A 16,885-nucleotide genomic window follows, 5' to 3' on the forward strand; every position below is an offset into this window, starting at 1 on the left:
TCCACCCACCCATCTACCCATCCATCCATCCATCCAACTATTCTTCCATCCAAGAAATGTAATGAATGAGTGAATGACAAAGAGTTTGACAGACAGCTGAATGGCTGGATGAATAGAAATCGTGGGTAGATGGGAGGACAGGTGGGCATGTGGATGAGCAAATGGGAGATGAATGGAAGGGTGGCCTTATGGGCATATGGCTGGACAGATAGGGGATGGATGGATGGATGGGTAGATAGACATCTCAGTGCACGGATGATGGGTGGATGGATGGGCAAGTGGAAAGATGGGGCTCTGGATGAAAGGATACATGGATGATGAATGGATGGATGATGGATGGGTGGAAGGATGGATGGGTGGATGGATGGAAGGGTAAATATATGTATAAATAAGCAGATGATAATGAACAAATGGTTGGCTATGTGGGTGGATGGATGGACAGACAAGTAGATGGATGGGGGTATATAAGCGTAGGTGGGTTAAAAAAGCAGATGAATGAATGAATGAAGAGATAGATGAGTAGACAATTGTATAAATGAGTGAGTGGGTGGATAGAGTATAGATAAACAGATGGACAGACAAATGTCCTATGGAAGGGTGAACAGATGGGTAGATGGGTGGGTGCGTGGGTAGATGGGTGGATGGATGATGCATGGATGATGGATGGATGGATGATGGATGATGGATGGATGATGGATGGGTGGATGGATGGATGGGTGGATGGATGGAAGGGTAAATATATGTATAAATAGATGATAATGAACAAATGGTTGGCTATGTGGGTGGATGGATGGACAGACAAGTAGATGGATGGGGGTATATAAGGGTAGGTGGATTAAAAAAGCAGATGAATGAATGAAGAGATAGATGAGTAGACAATTGTATAAATGAGTGAGTGGATGGATAGAGTATAGACAAACAGATGGACAGACAAGCGTCCTATGGAAGGGTGAACAGATGGGTAGATGGGTGGGTGGGCAGGTAGATGAGTGGATGGATGATGGATAATGGATGGATGGATGGACAGATAGATGATAGATGGATGATGGATGGATGGATGGATGATGGATGGATGATGGATGGATGAATCCAGTACAGAGGGGGAGACCACTGGCCAGGCAGCCAGCCATACTCACTCTATGACCTTCCTCCTCCATCGCTTGTTGTCACTGGGGTGGTGACGATAGGTGCCGTAGTCAAAGAGCGAGTCCATGGGTGCTTTCTTGGGCCCAGGCACCACCGAGGACTCATACAGGGTGGACTCCAGCAGGTCGATGGGGTTGGGCACCCCCTTGCGGAAGGCGCCCTGGAACTTCATGCGCAGGTTTGGTCGCCCATCGCCTGGGCCAGTGGGGCGACCGGCATCGGCCGGTGGCGAAGGAGAGCCATCCTCCCCCTCAAACAGATTGGCCAGGGAGGAGAGGGGGAAGGCCTCCCCGCCGGCGGTGCTGCTCTCGTCCCCAGGGGGCTCGGCCGCCTCCCCAGGCCCTGCGTGGGGGCCTTCGCTGGGATCCGCCATGCCCGTCTGCACTGCTCAGCCTGCAAGGGAACGGGAGGGAGTCAGGCAGAGCCCAGCCAGGAGTGGGCACTCCAGGAAGCCCCCTCCCACGTGGCCAAGCAGCACTGCTGCCAACTGCTTCAAAGCCACCGTTGTAATGACAGGGGTGCAGGGTGGCCACTCCCAGATGTGGTTGGCCGCCAGCCCCAGGCGGGAGCTGCAACAGGGGCCTCTTTCAGGAACGTGGAAACACAAGTTGGCCTTGGGTCCAGCTACCCTGGGCATTAGCGGGAAAAGGATGGGCCTCAGAGTCACACCGGGACCCCAAACCTGGAGCCCGAGGCCTACGGCTGACCCACCAAGCCAGCTTCGGAGCCCCACAGAGCAGGGTTCAAATCCAGGCTCCACACTTAGCCACTGCATGACGTTGGCCAAGTCAACATTTCCCAGCCTCAGTTTCCCCATCTGTAAAATGGGGATGTCTAAGCCTCATGGGGAAAACTAGCAGAGAACATGCATTCCCATGGACTGTGCAGCAGTGCCTGGCACACATTAAGCACCTACCGAAGCAGAACCATTAACCGTGTGCTCTGGGCACGGAGGTGCTGAGAACCTACTGCGTGGGCCTATTAGTCCTCAATTTCCTCATCTAACACCATCGGTATGGACCCCATTTTACAGAACAGGAAACTGAGGCTCCAGGACTTTAGTGGACTTCCCACAGCACACAAACTCTGCTCCCCAGTGCAAAGTGCCGGTCCCTTCCCTCCCGTCTTTGCCTGGTTAACTCCTACCCACCTTGTGCCGGCTCAATTGTCCCTTCCTCCGGGAAGCCCTCCCTGACCCTCCTACACTCGCTGTCAGGCTCCACACTGGTGTCCTGGGAGCTTTTATCCTAGTTGTTCTTGAGAGACATAATTCGCAGGCTGTGAGCGCCAGGACACCAGGAGGTAGCAAATGCATCTGTCTTGTTCACCCCGAAGTCCCTGGCACCTAGACGGGCGCCACTCGAACAGACAAGCTTATGACAAAAGTGTCATCGGTTCCGTTTCTCAGGTGAGGAAACTGGGCTTCAGGAGGGACAGTCACACAGCTTGTGGGGAGCAGAGCTGGGCTTGAAGCAGGTCTCTCTGGCTCCCGGGCACCAGGCTTGGCCAGGAGCAAGGGCACGGGAGGGGCACGGCCCCGCCGGCTGGCCCGGCACCCTGCCCTCCGCAGCACGCTGCCGGCCGGGCGGGGCCGGGCACTGACGGCGACTTTCCTGGAACCCTGACCAGCCCTCCCGGGAGGCCGGGGCACCTCTGAAAAGCCCTCTCTTGTCTGTGTCCCCCTCCCTGCCTGACACGCATGTAGAAGAACAAATAAACTGGTTCCCACCTTGTTTGTTCTGTGGCCGCCAGGAGGGAAGGCTTGGATCAGAGAGGCAGGGCCACAGCAAGAGGCCTCCCTTGGCGGGTGCCACAGGACACAGACGATCGGAGCTCCTGCCGGGGGCTGGCTCCCCTCTGGACACCAGTGGGGACGGAGAGCCTGGCCTTTGGAGGCCTTCAGGCCTGGGTTCTAATCCCAGCTCTGCTATTTACATGTCATGTGACCTTAGCCATTTCACTCGAGCTCCCCGAGCCTCCATTTCCTCATCTGTAAAATGGGTGCAATTGCAGTAGCTTCTCCATCAGGCTGCAGGCTGCAGGCAGTGGGCAATGAGACCAGACACATCCAGGGCTGGCCCTGGGATTAGCCTGGGGGCTGTCAGTTATCACAACCCAGGGAAGAAGGAAGGGCCAGCGCAGCTTCTGAAAGCAGACACGCCGGCTTCCTCTCTTGGCCTGGTCACTAGCAGCGGCGTGAGCTTGTGCAAATCACTTCTCTCCGGGCCTCAGTTTTCCCACCTGCAACACTGGGGCGACCACGCCTCCTCCTAGGGTCCTCAGGTATGCGAGGCAACCACGCAGCGCAAGCACCTAGTAGGACCTCTGGGGACATCAGGTCCCGTCCATCTGCCAGGTAGGAGAGGGAAACCTGGATCCTCTCGGCCCCTCGTGGCTGCCACGTGAATTACGACTTTGCTCTGCAGGAATGGGGGTGTGCTGACGCAGGAGGGGTAACCGTAGGGGCCCAGGCGTAGAAGGAGACTAGATTCTCCCAGCACAGCCTGTTCGCCTCACTGGGGACCCTAAGGCCGGGGGAGAAGAGACGTCGGCACATCACCATGGCACCCCCCAGGGCCTAGTGGAACACCCCCCCCCCACCTCAGGGGGCTCCCAAGGCCAGAGATGGAAGCCAGGAGGTCCCTCCAGTCCCTCCCACCATGCCTGCACCTCCTCCCCTAAGGACCCAACCTGGATGGCATCCCAGGTTTGGGGGGCTCCAAAATGGCAGGGTCCGGAGTCAGCCAGGCCCGGGTTCAAATCGCCTCTTAGCCACTTGCAATCTCACTGGCTGCTGCGTAGCCTTGAGCAAGTCACATAGTGATCGTGGTTAGCATTCTAATGAGGATAAAATAATAATTACGAAATAATTCATAATCACCGGGACCGTGTAGCTCGTGCTGTGCCAGGCACGGGGCTCAGTGCTTTACACACGCTTGCTCGTCCAGTCCTCACGGGGACCCTAGCCAGGGGCACTCAACGGGGCTTGTTCCGCCCCCCCCCCCAGGGACATCTGACAGCCGATACCATGTTTGGTTGTCACAACTGTATGGGGAAGAGACAAGAGCTGCTGGCGCCTAGTAGGTCAAGGCCGGGGGATGCCGCTGAACATCCTACAGGCACACGACAGCCCCACACCACAAAGAATGACCCAGCCCGAAACGGCAGTAAGGCTGAAGTTGCGAAACCCTGGCCTGGAGATGGGTACTGTTATCATGCCCATTTTACAGATGAGGAAACTGAGGCTCCGAGAGGATAAATGACTTGCCTGAGGTCACACAACAGGCTAGTGAGAGAGGCAGGATTCAAATGTGGGCAGTCGGCTGCAGAGCCCAGGCTACCTGGGCTGTTGACTGCGCATGTTCTGGGTGACATGTCCCGCGCCAAGCCCTTATGGTGTCTCGTCAAGCTTCACAACCACACTGGGAGGTAAGAATTGTTACTACCAACCCATCCTGCTCTCTCGACCTGTAAAATGGGGGCTGTGATAACAGCCCCTATCTCCTAGGGCCCCTGGGAGATAAGGCAGGTCACGTGTCCCATGACCCAATACACACTTGATAATATTGGTTCTTGTCACGTTAAACCATCACCGCCACCATGATCTGGTCCTGACTTTGCTGTCCTCCCACTCCCCGACCCCCGAGACACGCACACGCGTGGCAGGACTGCAGCCCGGCATCTTATAGCCACGACGGTAAAACCCACCAGGCCCCTCCCAGCCTGTCCCCGATTTAAGCCCCAGGAACGTGGTCGGCAAAGCGAGGCTACTGCTCCCATTTTACAGCAGAGGAAACTGAGGCTCCGAGAGGCCCACCCAGGGAGCCAATGGCCTTGAAGAAAGTGTCTGGACTCCTAACCCCGGGCTCCTTCCATATCACACCACCCAAGAGTGTGCACACACCAGCTTGCATGTACACACACACACACACACACACACACGCACAGCCAGCTCTGCCGCCCTGTGGCGATCCCGTCTGAAAACACTGCCCTGTTCTCTGCGGTTGGGGAGAGAGTTCACTCCCTGTTCTAATTTGCCCCGAAGGCTGTTATTACACATTCCAAACTCGTGCCAGGCTTAGGAGGGGAGGCGGGGCACAGGTGGGGACAGGGCGGCTGAGAGCCTGGGTGAGTCCACATGGGTCTGTGCGAGTGTGCCTGCTGTATACGTTTCTTCCTGCCTTTCTCCGTGCGTGTGTGTGCGTGTGCTGGGCCCACCGCGGGCAGGCGTGGGGACCCTCTGTGCCCCGCAGGCTCACAGACACCTCCTACCACGCGAGTGCCCCTGTGGCGGGCAGCTCCCGGCTGGCACCAGGTGACCTCAGGGGTGCAACCAAGGACGTTCACGCATGAGCGTGAACACCCCACACAAGAACAGCTTCGCAGCTGCGTTCACTCGAAACAGCGGTTTTCAAACATTTTTAAGCCTCCAAAACTTTTTTTTGAATATATACACACACACACCAGGCTGCGGTCCACACACAGACGGTGGTTGTGGGAGGGCGGGGACAAGACAGAGCTGGATCTTGGGACCCGAGGGGCAGGAGTAGAAAGCAGTGATCTACTCATTCATTCCACCCGTGCTTACTGAGCGCCTACTGTGTGCCAGGCACCGTGCTAGGTACTGCGGACACACGTGGACAAAATGGATAAACACCCCTCCTGGCTGGCCTTCCCATGGGGAAACAGCATAGACGGGACGAACCAAGGAGCAGGGCATGTCCAGTGGTGCAAAGACCCATGTAGGCCGGGCGCGGTGGCTCACGCCTGTAATCCTAGCACTCTGGGAGGCCGAGGTGGGAGGATCGTTTGAGCTCAGGAGTTCGAGACCAGCCTGAGCAAGAGCAAGAATCCGTCTCTACCAAAAATAGCAAGAAATTATCTGGACAACTAAAAATATATATAGAAAAAATCAGCTGGGCATGGTGGCACATGCCTGTAGTCCCTGCTACTCGGGAGGCTGAGGCAGGAGGATGGCTTCAGCCCAGGAGTTTGAGGTTGCTGTGAGCTAGGCTGACGCCACGGCACTCTAGCCCGGGCAACAGAGTGAGACTCTGTCTCAAAACAAAACAACAAAATAAACAAACAAAGAAACCCGTGTAGACCAGAAGGGCTCAGGCGTGGCCGAGCGAGGGGTGCGGGGGTCCTCAGTAGGGTTAAGAGACACAGACAGGGCTGAGCCAGAGTCACCAGCCTTCCTCTCTGCCCTGGACACAGGCCCCAGGCTTCTGGGGACACAACCAAAGGTCCTGCATTCTGTTCTCACGGCCCCCAGAACCAGCAGGGCTAGAAAAATCGTGAACTTGACATCAGACACGCCAGGGAGCTGGTCCCAGGCCCGCCGCTCATCAGCTGGGTGAGCTTGAGCAAGTTACTCTCTGAGCTCTACTTGCCTCTCCTGTGCCCGAGCTCTTAATAGGATTGTCATGCGTGTATCGGTTGAGATAAATGCCTGGCACAGAGCAAGGTCCCGACAAACTGCCAAGGGCACGGCAGGTGTCTTCTCTCTAGAACCCGGATGCGGATGCGACGGAGGGGGAGGTCTCAGGCTCCATCCCCTACCCCCGCTCGCTCGGGAAGGGTGGAAGCAGGGCCCCTCCTCCAGGTCACCCGAGGCTTTGCCTGACCTCATGGAAACCCTGGCACATTTATCAAATCCCGTCCTCCTGATTACGTGACCAAGGAAAGCGGCTTAAACCTGGGGACAAGTTTGGGCATGCAGGGCTGCTCTGCCCCAGGGGGAAGGATTGCAGGGAGCTGCTTCCTCACGTTCCCTCTGTTCTGGGATGAATTCACTCCAACAGGCATCAGTTGAGTGCCACCTGTTTGCAGGGCGCCGAGGCAGACATACGAGTGGAACCTCGGAGAACCCGCAGTCTAGGAGGCAAGGCAGACGGCTGTCCCCTCTGCCCGCAGTGCCCCTCCTTCCCTGGCTGCCCCCTTCCCCCCAGGTCTCGTCCCTGAGAGCCCTCCTGGCCCCCGTCCAAACCAGCTGCCTCGCTGTTCACTCTCGGAGCCACACGTGCCTCCCTCTAGGACCCTCCCATGATTAAACTTTGACATTTACTTACTCTTTTACTCGTCTCCTTTCTTCCCTATAGAATCTGAGTTCCATGAGGCAGGGACTACTTTGTGTCCCCCGCGGCCCCAGCAGTTAGCATCGTGCAGAGCCAGAAGGGGACACCAGTGGATATTTGTTTTCTTAGACTATAAGACCAAGGACCTCTTAAGTTCTGGGAGGGTGCAGACGGCGGGTGGGGGGAAGCGGCATGAATCGTGAAGGGACAGGGACAGGCAGCGAGGACGAAGGTGTGACAGGGAAGCGTGGGGTGCACGGAGGAAGAGGAAAGGCAGGAAGGGGGGAAAGAGGGGTGCTGGGCCGGTGGGGGTGCAGACGTGGAGGAGGCAGCCCACGGGGGAGGTGCGGGGCTCCCAGACAGACCCAGTGTGCGCCCTCCCCCTCCCAGGGCTCCGTGGCCAACCTGTGGGCCCCCACTTCCTGCCGGACCCCCGGATAAACGCAGGTCACTCTTGGAGGGGCCAAGTGGGCGGGGAAGGGACCGGGAGGACAAGGACCCCGAGGTTTGCCGGTGCTGGAGAGAAAGTACCAGATGCATCCAACCCCCCACCTTCCAGAAGAGGAAACTGAGGCTCAGAGAAGCAAAGTCACCCGTCTGGGGCTGCCCTGTTCCAGAGAGGGGGAAGCCGGATTAGAACCTGCGTGTCCCCAGGACCTGTGCCTCTGACGGGCACCTTGCAAGGACGAGGGGACCCTGGGAGGGATGTGTGGGAGGAGGGGCTGGGAGAAAACCGGCATGGGGGAGGGGGAGAGCGGGGACCGCCATCCTTGGAGAGGGACCGCCGATTCACCAGCTGTGTGACCCTGGGCAAGTCACCACCTGGCCTGCCTGTGCCTCAGTTTCCCCACCTGTAAAATGGCAACGATTGTAGCACCTACCCCAGGGCACTGTCGTGAGGGTTAAATGAGATCAAGTGTGTGAAACACTGAGCCCAGCACCCGGCACGGAGCGCGTGCTCAGTACGGGGTGGCCGCTGCTGGCATCATCATCATCATCGGTGCATTCTCAGTGTCGTCAGGGGATGGACGAACAAAACAAGCGAGGACCAGGGCAGGCCTATGACCGAGTGGCTGGATCTGCGGCCCGGGAGGTGGCCTCTGGCAGCCACTGCGGAGCAGCTGGCTGGGAGCTCAGCGCCTTGGCCTGGCGAAACCTGTGGCCTGCCAGGCTGCCCACGGCTCCCAGGCCCCTGGCAGGCGGCAGCAGGGGACATCACGCCACGCCCAGCACCTTCCCCGGCCCGGCCCGTATTTACCTAGCAGGTCCCGGCCCAGCCCGCTTCCTGTCTGCCGCACAGTGGCTGCCTGTCCGGGGCAGACAGAGCCCCAGTGTCCTGCCGGGTCCCCCTCCCTGTGCAGGAGCGTGGCCCCCTCATGCTCACATCACCGAGGCAGGGCAGGGCTGGGGTGACTCACCGGGCCCCAGCATGGCCACCGCAGTCACTCAGTCATTCTGCAAGCCCTTGGCTGGAGGGACGCCCACTGGGCACACAGGCACCGCTCTGAGCTTCCACGGGGACTGATTCAGTTCCCAGGGTCCCCAGCCCTGGGGAGGGGGCCACCGGGAGGCAGCGTGGCTTAACGGTTAAGAGCACGCACCGTGCAGACACAAAAGGCCACATATTGTAGGATTCCATTTGTAGGAAATGCCCAGAACAGGCAAATCCGCAGAGACAGAGAGCAGATTAGCTGTCGCAGGAGGAGCGTGGTGACTGCTAACGGGTATGAGGTTCCCCTTTAGGGCGATGAATATGAATCAGACGGTGGCGATGTCTGTCCAACTCTGAGTACGCTAGGAAACCACTGAACGGTACACTCCAACAAGCTGAGTTGCGTGGCTTGTAAATTACATCTCAATAACCCTTCCAGGCTTGGTGACGCTGGACAAGTTGCCTCCCTCCTTGAGCCTCAGTTTCCTGGTTGCAACATGGGGATGTCATCAAAATTAAACACACATGCAGGGTTTAGCACGGGGCCTGGAACCCGGTAGGAGCAACAGGGATATGAAGTCCCTGTCCCAGGAGGCTCCAGGGACCCCGCCCCCCCGCCTCCCCTCCCTCCCAGGAGAGCACAGCACCCAGAGTCCACCCTCTCGGACTCAGCCCTGCCTGGAGCGCAACGCTACCCAGCTCCAGCCCGGGAGAAGGGAGGGCCTCAAAACCTTAGGACCTCCTTCTCCCTGGCCCAGCCCCTGTCCTAGGGGACAGTCACAGCTCCAGAGAGCCCCAGCGCGGATTTTGTAGTTTGGGGACATCACCCAATCTATGTTCTACTCCCCACCGGCCACTCGCTGGCTGTAGGGTCGTGAGCAAGTCATTTCTCCTCTCTGGGCCTCACTTTCCTCATCTGTGAAATGGGGGTAACAATTACTACCACCTGCAAGGGGTTCACCTGTTTGGTCCATAATTATTTAGTGTACTGTATATTCATGCTTTATTGATTTTCTATTTTTTTAGAGACAGGATCTTGCTCTGTTGCTCAGGCTGGAATACAGCAGTGTGATCATAGCTCACTGCAGCCTCAAACTCCCAGGCTTCAGTGAACCTCTTCCCTCAGCCTCCCAAGTAGCTGGGACTATAGGCATGTGCCATCACGCCCAGCTAGGTTTTTTAATTTTTTGTAGAGACGGAGTCTCACTATGTTGCCCAGGCTGGTCTCAAACTCCTGCCTCAGCCTCTCAAAGTGCTGGGATTACAGCGGTGAGCCACCACGCCCAGCCTTATGCTTTTTAAATTAAAAAATACAATAACAGCTCCTACCCCAAAGGGCCGTTGCGAGGATGAAATGTGATAATTCGAGAGTTCAGCACAGTGCCTGGCACTAAGTAAGTGCTCAATAAACGGCAGCTGCTCCTGTTATTGTCGTTAACAATCCCTCCATGGAGCAGGGGAAGATGAGGCCCAGAGAGGTCAGGACAGAGCAGGTGCCGGAACCCAGACTTCTGGGCTCTGAGGCCAGGGCTCGTGACTCTGCAGGGACCTCGCCTTCGGAAAAGGTTTTCTCACCGCCTCGCTTCCACCTCTCGCCATCTCTGGACGGCTGTCGGGGCAGGATCTGCTCCATTTTCCGGCGGGGAGACTGAGGCCCGGAGGGGACAGGACATCCACCCATCCATGCGTACATTCCTCCACCCCGTTCCTAGGAGCAAAAGTCCCGAGTCTGCCAAATCCACGGAGGGGCAGACACCCATGATGAATGCGCTGGGCGGGAGTCGGGGAAGGGAGCCCGAGGCAGCAGAAAACCAGTTTGAGATCCTCTCCCTGCCCTAGCTCGCCTCCCACCAGCCTATGCCAAGGCCGCTGTCTCCGGGGTAACTGCTTGGAATCACGGCTACAGCTCATGCCTGAAACCCCACCATCGGCAGGGACCTCTCCTCATTGGTACCCTTGACACAGAACCTTCTACCTCTTTTTGATCCAAATAATAACGCTAGAAGTTAGGCGATATTTTCCCCACTCCCAGATGAATAAACTGAGTCCTGGGAGAAAGGAAGTAAGGGTGACATCTATCTAACACCTGCCACTTGCTGAGGACTTTCACATTGATCTCTCGTTTGAAGTAGGCTTTGTGGTTAGCCCCATTTCACAGATGAGCAAACTGAGGCTCAGAGAGAGCAAGAGGCCCAGCTGAGGTCCCCACTCAACAGGAAGGGAATGTGGCTAGGGTTCCAACCGTCTGCTTTTAAATCCATTTGAGTTCGTCCATTTGGGTCTACAAAGCCCCCTCCCGGGGCCACCCTTCTGAATGCCGTGTCCCTTGAACTCAGCAGGGCAGGGTGGCACTGTGGGGACAAGCTGGGAGGCTGCAGGCAGACAGGCTTGGAGTTTGAATCTTGGCTTTGCCACTTACTAGCTGTGTGACCCCAGGTGTATCACCTGACCTCTCTGAGCCTCCACTTCCTCCCCTCTAAAAGGGAGCTAATCCCAGCACCCACCGCTGGGTTGCTTGGTCACTGTGGGTATCAGAGCCTCAAAGCACTGTGTGTGGAATGAGGTTACCCGGACGAAAGCCCTAGGAGGGCAGGGACTGTCTTCTGTTCTGGTCACTGCTGAGTCCCTGATGCTTAGAACAGGGCCTGGCACGTAGTAGCTGCTCAAGATATATTTGCTGAGTGAATGAATGCAGACGGAAGGCGTCAGAGACAAGCTTAGTCATTGTCCCCAGGGCAGACAGGTCTCCAAAGCTGAACCTCTGCCCAACTAACTTCTCCCCTCCTGTCCTATAACAGATAGTTTACTGAGCACCTACTATGTACAGGGCCCTCTGACCTATGAGATGCAACACCTCCCAGAGGGTGAGCCCATTTTGCAGATGAGGCAACTAAGGCTCGGCAAGACGGGGACAGGCCAGGACTCGCCCAAGCCCACTAGGTCTCAGAGCCGGAGGCTGTATCCGAGCAGGTGGTTTCTTCCGATGTCTCTGCCTTGCTGGTCTGTCTGTCCAATCCTTCCTTCCTTCCTTCCTTCCTTCGCTCTAACCACGGGTATTCCTGAGCCCGCCCTCTTCGCCAAGGGGAGGCGGGAGTGAATCAGACTGATGGGTCCCTGCCTGAGGTCAGCCAGTTCTGTGCCCTCCGTCCCACCCTCGCCTGCTGGGGTCACCCGAGAGCCCACTGGGCCCACCCACCATACACACACACCCACCCACACACACACACACACAAACACCCCCTGGAGGAGCTCAGAAGGTGGTCAGCTCTCCTGGTGCAGCGGGTGGAACCCAGGCCACTCCACCCTCGGGGAAAAACAGGCGACCGGTGAGACTGAGGGGCCCTTTGTGCAGGGGGCAGGCAGGGCGGGGGGGCGGGAGGGGCAGCTCTTACTCACCACCCAAAGAAAAATAAGAATATTCCCGTCTGCTCAACGGCCCGCCCGTCTGCCCCCTGAGCCCTCGCCCCCTCCTGTGGCCTTTCCAATGCCCTGACCTCATCGGGAGACCCGCGGGGGCCTGGCGTGATCTCGTGTGATCTCCTCCCGTACCGAGGAGGACACACGCTCGGGGAGGTGGCGTCACCCGCCAGCAGCAGCCAGGGCTCGGGCAGAAAGGGGAAGCCAGCAGTCAGGAGGAGGCTCAGGGGAGAGAAGGAAGTCGGAGTCACAGTGAAAGTGACGGTCATCTCCCTTCCTCATTCCTCCCGTCCTGGGTACCACGCACAGGACCCCAGGACACCCACGGCAGGGGAAGTCCAGGCCAGGGCAGGAGACGCAGAGTTCTGACCCCCAGCAAACCCCAGGTGGCAGCCCCAGGATCAGAGAGGTTAAGCCACTTCCTGAGGTCACAGAGCAGCGAGTGGCAGAGCTGGGAGGTGCACTGAGGTGGGTCAGACTCCAAGATGGGTGAGTCCAGAGTCACTTTCCAGGTAGGAAGCTACGCCGGCCACTGAGCTTTTCGGGGACCAGAGTCACTCAGATCTGGCTTCCAGGTCCAGCTCTGCCACAAGCCAGCTGGTAAGTGGCTTCTCTCTGTGTCTCAGTTTCCTCATCTGTAAAATGGGGCTCAGCATTCCCGCCCCTGCCCACCTCCAGTGGGGGTGAGGCGGGGACACCTCTGAAGTGACCGTCCGCTGACAGTTTTGGCTTTAAACTGAGCAATCTATGTTGTGCTGAAGACTGTCCACAACCACCCAGCAGGGCAGGCACTGTCATTACGCCCATGGCATGGATGAGCAAACTGAGGCCAAAGGAGTAAGGCAACTTATCAGAGGCTGGGATTTGAAGCCGGGCAGTTGGGCCCTGGCCCTAGTTTCTAAGCATCAGATCAGGAAAGTAGGAAATGTTGACGGCTCTTGGCACTCGGTCAATGCCCGTAAATATTTTGCAGCTGCAAAGGCAGCAACCTTTGTCCAAATGCAAGCCTAGCTCTGCCCTCACTACCTCCCGCCCACCCACCTGGCATGGAGGGGCTCTCAGAGCACGGCCTGGGGGAAAACATGCGCTGGCACAGGCGGGGCACGAGGGGGGCTGACACTGGATGAGACGACCTGGGCTTCGGAGCCCCATTTGTGCCTTGGATCGTCCTTGCAAAGTCAGAACTGGGAGCCCCTTTGACAGATGAGGAAACTGAGGCTCAGAGAGGCCAGGTGACTTCTCTAAGCTCCCCCAGAAAGGGAGCAGCGGGCCTAGGGTTTAAGCCCAGGCCTGTCTGAGCGATTCAGGTTCTTATCTCTATACTGCAGAGCCTCTTCCCTGTGACTCTGGGCACCCCGGGGAAGGGCCAGACAACTGGGGACAGGCCACCTTGAAAGTTAAGGGCATGAATTTTGGAATAGGACAAATGGGATTCAGCTCCCAGCTCTGCCCTTTCCCAGCTGAGAGACTCTAGGCAAGTGACTTCACCCTCCAGACCTCAGTTCTGCCCTCCGAGAAATGGGTACAATAATCGTTTTGTATCCAAATACACTGAGAGTGCCTGGCACACAGTAAGTCCTCGATAAATGCTTGCCAGCCCCGTAATAGCTGTGAATGCAGCCCAGGCCTGGCTGAAGCCAGACAGAACCTTGCACCGAGAGTTCCAGAGCCTGCAGCAGCGCCCAGGACCACAAGCATCTCAAGAGATCGGAATTAATCTTTAACAGGTGAATTCCGCTCCAAATTGGTGATGCGGAGCGTTCCAGAGGGTGGCTGGCATGAAAGAAATGTTTCCTCGGCTCTCCAGACCGTATCGGTGACAAGAAAAGGAGCTGTTACCCAGGTCCCTATAATTTGGACAAGGGACTGGAGTGTCTTTCCCAGAATTGATTAGGGGGAAACTGAGGCAGACAGCAGGGTCAGTGACCTATGAGGGGCACAGATGCCCACTTCACGGGGACCCCATCCCTGTAGGAACAAAGGAGCTCAAAGAACGCAGGCCCTCTCAAAAGTATTTGCTCAGTCAACCGCGCAGGAGATATTAACTGAGCACCTACTATGTGCCAGGCAGTGAGGCCAACTCTGCATGTCCTTCCACTCCCCACCCTTGGGCCCAAACGACTTCCCCAGCTTTGGGACCAGCCTCCCCGTCTGGTCCTCTCCAATCTGCCCACTCTGCAGCCAGAGGAACTTTCTAGAACACACAAACAACCACATCCCTCCCAGCCTGGACTTTTAGGGTTTCTGGGTCCCACTTAGCCTCTGCCTGTCTGATTCCTTGCCCTTCCTGTTCACGTCACACGCCCCAGACCAACAGAATGGTTTCTCGGCTGCTCTGCAAAGCCCGGGCCTGCCCCCCTGGTAACACGGAAAAGCCGCGGCCTCGCCGGGCCTTTCCCTTTGCCTGAACGCCCTTTCCGCTACTTGTGCGTTTAGTCTTTAAGGCGCGGCTCAAACACCGCCGATCAAGTCCATCCTTCCTGGATCTGCCCCCTCCGTCTACGGCACTCTCCCGCCCCCTTCATTCAATAGCACGGAGTCACCAAGCATCCACCATAGGTGTGCACACCTTGCTAGGTGCCCGCAGGCCAGGTGGGGGTGCTGCCCCCACCCAAAGGCCACAGCTGCACGAGGGACAATCCCGGTCTCAGGGAGGGGCAGCCCTTCCTCGTCCCTCTGGTGTCTGGAGTCACAGCCTTCGGGCCCCAGCTACGCGGGGGCCAAGGCATCGCGATGCTCCAGCTTCAGCCCAGAGCTGGCACAGGTGAGCTTTCCGGGGGCGTTTGCTGGGGGGACAGTGGCTGAGGCCTGCTTGCACCAGATGAGACGGAGCAGCCGCCGCAGCCCCTTCCCTGGATCCGAGGTGCCCGGATTCCGCCCCGAGGAACCCCAGGCGTGTCCGCAGGAGCTCCTGTAACCCATCCTTCCCGGGGGGCCTCACGCTCTCTCTTCCGGGGCGACCATTCCCTGGTAACCTCCACTTTCAAACAACCTGCCTTGGTTTTGCAAAGTAAAGCAGATGGAACTACGACTGCCACCTGCCACCCGTGCTTGGGAGCCCCATCTCCCGGCCATTCCCCAGTCGCGGCGGGAAGCAGGGGTCCCAGCCTTGCCCACCGATCTTCAAACTGCACGAACTAGAGAAATGTGGAAACGGCCAATCGCCTTTTCTCACCCTGTTCCATTTGGAAAATGTTTGGGGCAACGACAGCCACGACAACAATCACAGCTACTGCTGCCTGGGCCAGGCTCACCGAAGGCCCTCAGTCCTCACGACAGCCCAAGGGGACTGCCCTCAAGCTACCCCCGTATTACAGGTGGGAGGACACGGCTCAGACAGCTAAGGGACCGGCCCAAGGTCACACGCTAGGGGATGGCAGAGCACACCCAGAGGCCCACACAGGGCTGCTCTTAACCCCGCAGGTGACCCTGGCCTGATCCTTCTACCCGGTTCCCTAGAGAGACCACCTCGTCCCCCTCCTCAAGAGACAGTCCCCGAGTTACCCCCTCTGCCCTTGCCCCAGGCCAGCGTGGCAGAGCTGAAGTCCTCTAGTGCTTAGCAGCCCAGAACAAAGCGCACGCGGACCCTGCTTAGAACTTCAGGGTCCACGCCCCCCCCTCCCCCGACAGAGGCCCTTGTTTTGGAAGCTGAGTCAGAACAGCCACCAGGCCCACCCCTCCCCGACACTTCCCAGGCACCCCCTGGGCTCCAGGCCCTGCGTGCAGAGCTGGCCTCGGCCTGTCCCCAGGCCACCTGGTGTGCTGGGGAGGCCTTTGGAGCCGGCCAGCTCTTGGGTTGAAATAACACTTGGCAACATCCCCAACCCAGGCCTCAGTTTCCCTATCTGCAAAACGGAAAGAACAGTCAGAGGGAGCGGCTGGGGCTGGGCAGGGCTGGAGGAATAGGCAGCTCAAAGAACGGTCTGTGGTTGGTATTTCCAGGCAAGTGTGAGCGTGGGAGGTCTCTCTGTCCCCAGGGACCTCCCAGGGGGTTCAGGGCGGAACTAGAGGTTAAGGATTTTCCTGTCTCTTGGAGGAAAAGGCAGCTATTTCTCTGGGACTCAGTAACCAAGAAGTGGCCTTTGGAAGCTCTAGACTCCCAATCCCCTCCAGCTTGCTCAGAGGCCAAGAGCAAATCTCAGCACCCCGCATCCCTCTTTCCAGTCCCCCAAGATGGGATGCCCCCCACCAAGGTGGGCTTAAGGCCGCCTGGCCTTCGGTTCCCCGCCTTGGGGTCTCAAGGAGCCGGAGACCTCCCTTCCCCAGCTGCTGCCGCAGGACCCACGTGGGCGCCCATTTCACAGGTGATCAAACCGAGGCCCGGAGAGCTGGAGGCCGCCCGAGGGCACTCAGCGGAGCCGCCTGCGCCTCCCGCGCCCCTGGCCGGGACTCAGAGCCTCGGGACCCTCCGCAGCCGGACGGGCCCCGGAGACGTCCCCAGGGGCGCGAGGGGGCCTCGGCCGAGCCGCCCCCCGGGGACCCCACTCACCTCCGGGACGGCTGGCCGCCGGCGGCCGGGAGCGCGGCGCTTCCTGAATCCCGGCCGGCCCGCCCGGCGCCTGCCCGCCGCCGCGTCCCTCCTCCCCGGGCTCAAGTTCCAGCCGCCGCGCGCCGCCCCCGGCCGCACCACGCCCACCCGGCCGGCCCCGGACCCGCCCGGGCGCGGGGGGTGGAAGGGGCGGCCCCGCTCCCACCCCTCCTGCCCGCCCCCGGGCCGGGCGCTCCTGCGCGGGAGGCGGGGGGCGCGTGCCTCAGTTTGCCCACCTGGAAAATGGGCGTCACGGTCCGCGGGTAGAGCGGCAGGCGCTTGTTA

At 58.6% G+C, this 16,885-nt stretch overlaps 1 protein-coding gene across 5 annotated transcripts in view; it reads right to left on the minus strand.

The window, feature by feature from the left end:
• TRPV4 (transient receptor potential cation channel subfamily V member 4) overlaps positions 1–16,610 on the minus strand; it is a 37,871-nt gene extending 21,261 nt beyond the window's left edge. For 3 of the 5 annotated variants that reach the window (XM_069496944.1, XM_069496942.1, XM_069496943.1), the window contains exon 1: positions 1,137–1,539. In XM_069496944.1, coding sequence (XP_069353045.1) covers positions 1,137–1,519 — 383 coding nt within the window. In that variant the 5' untranslated portion in view covers positions 1,520–1,539. Of the gene's footprint in view, positions 1–1,136; positions 1,540–16,561 lie in introns of those variants that run through there. The other 2 variants (XM_069496940.1, XM_069496941.1) reach the window with 2 other exon arrangements.
• Between the last annotated feature and the right edge of the window lie 275 nt (positions 16,611–16,885).

The sequence above is a fragment of the Eulemur rufifrons genome, chromosome 21, assembly GCF_041146395.1.
Source record: "Eulemur rufifrons isolate Redbay chromosome 21, OSU_ERuf_1, whole genome shotgun sequence".
Taxonomy (NCBI): domain Eukaryota; kingdom Metazoa; phylum Chordata; class Mammalia; order Primates; family Lemuridae; genus Eulemur; species Eulemur rufifrons.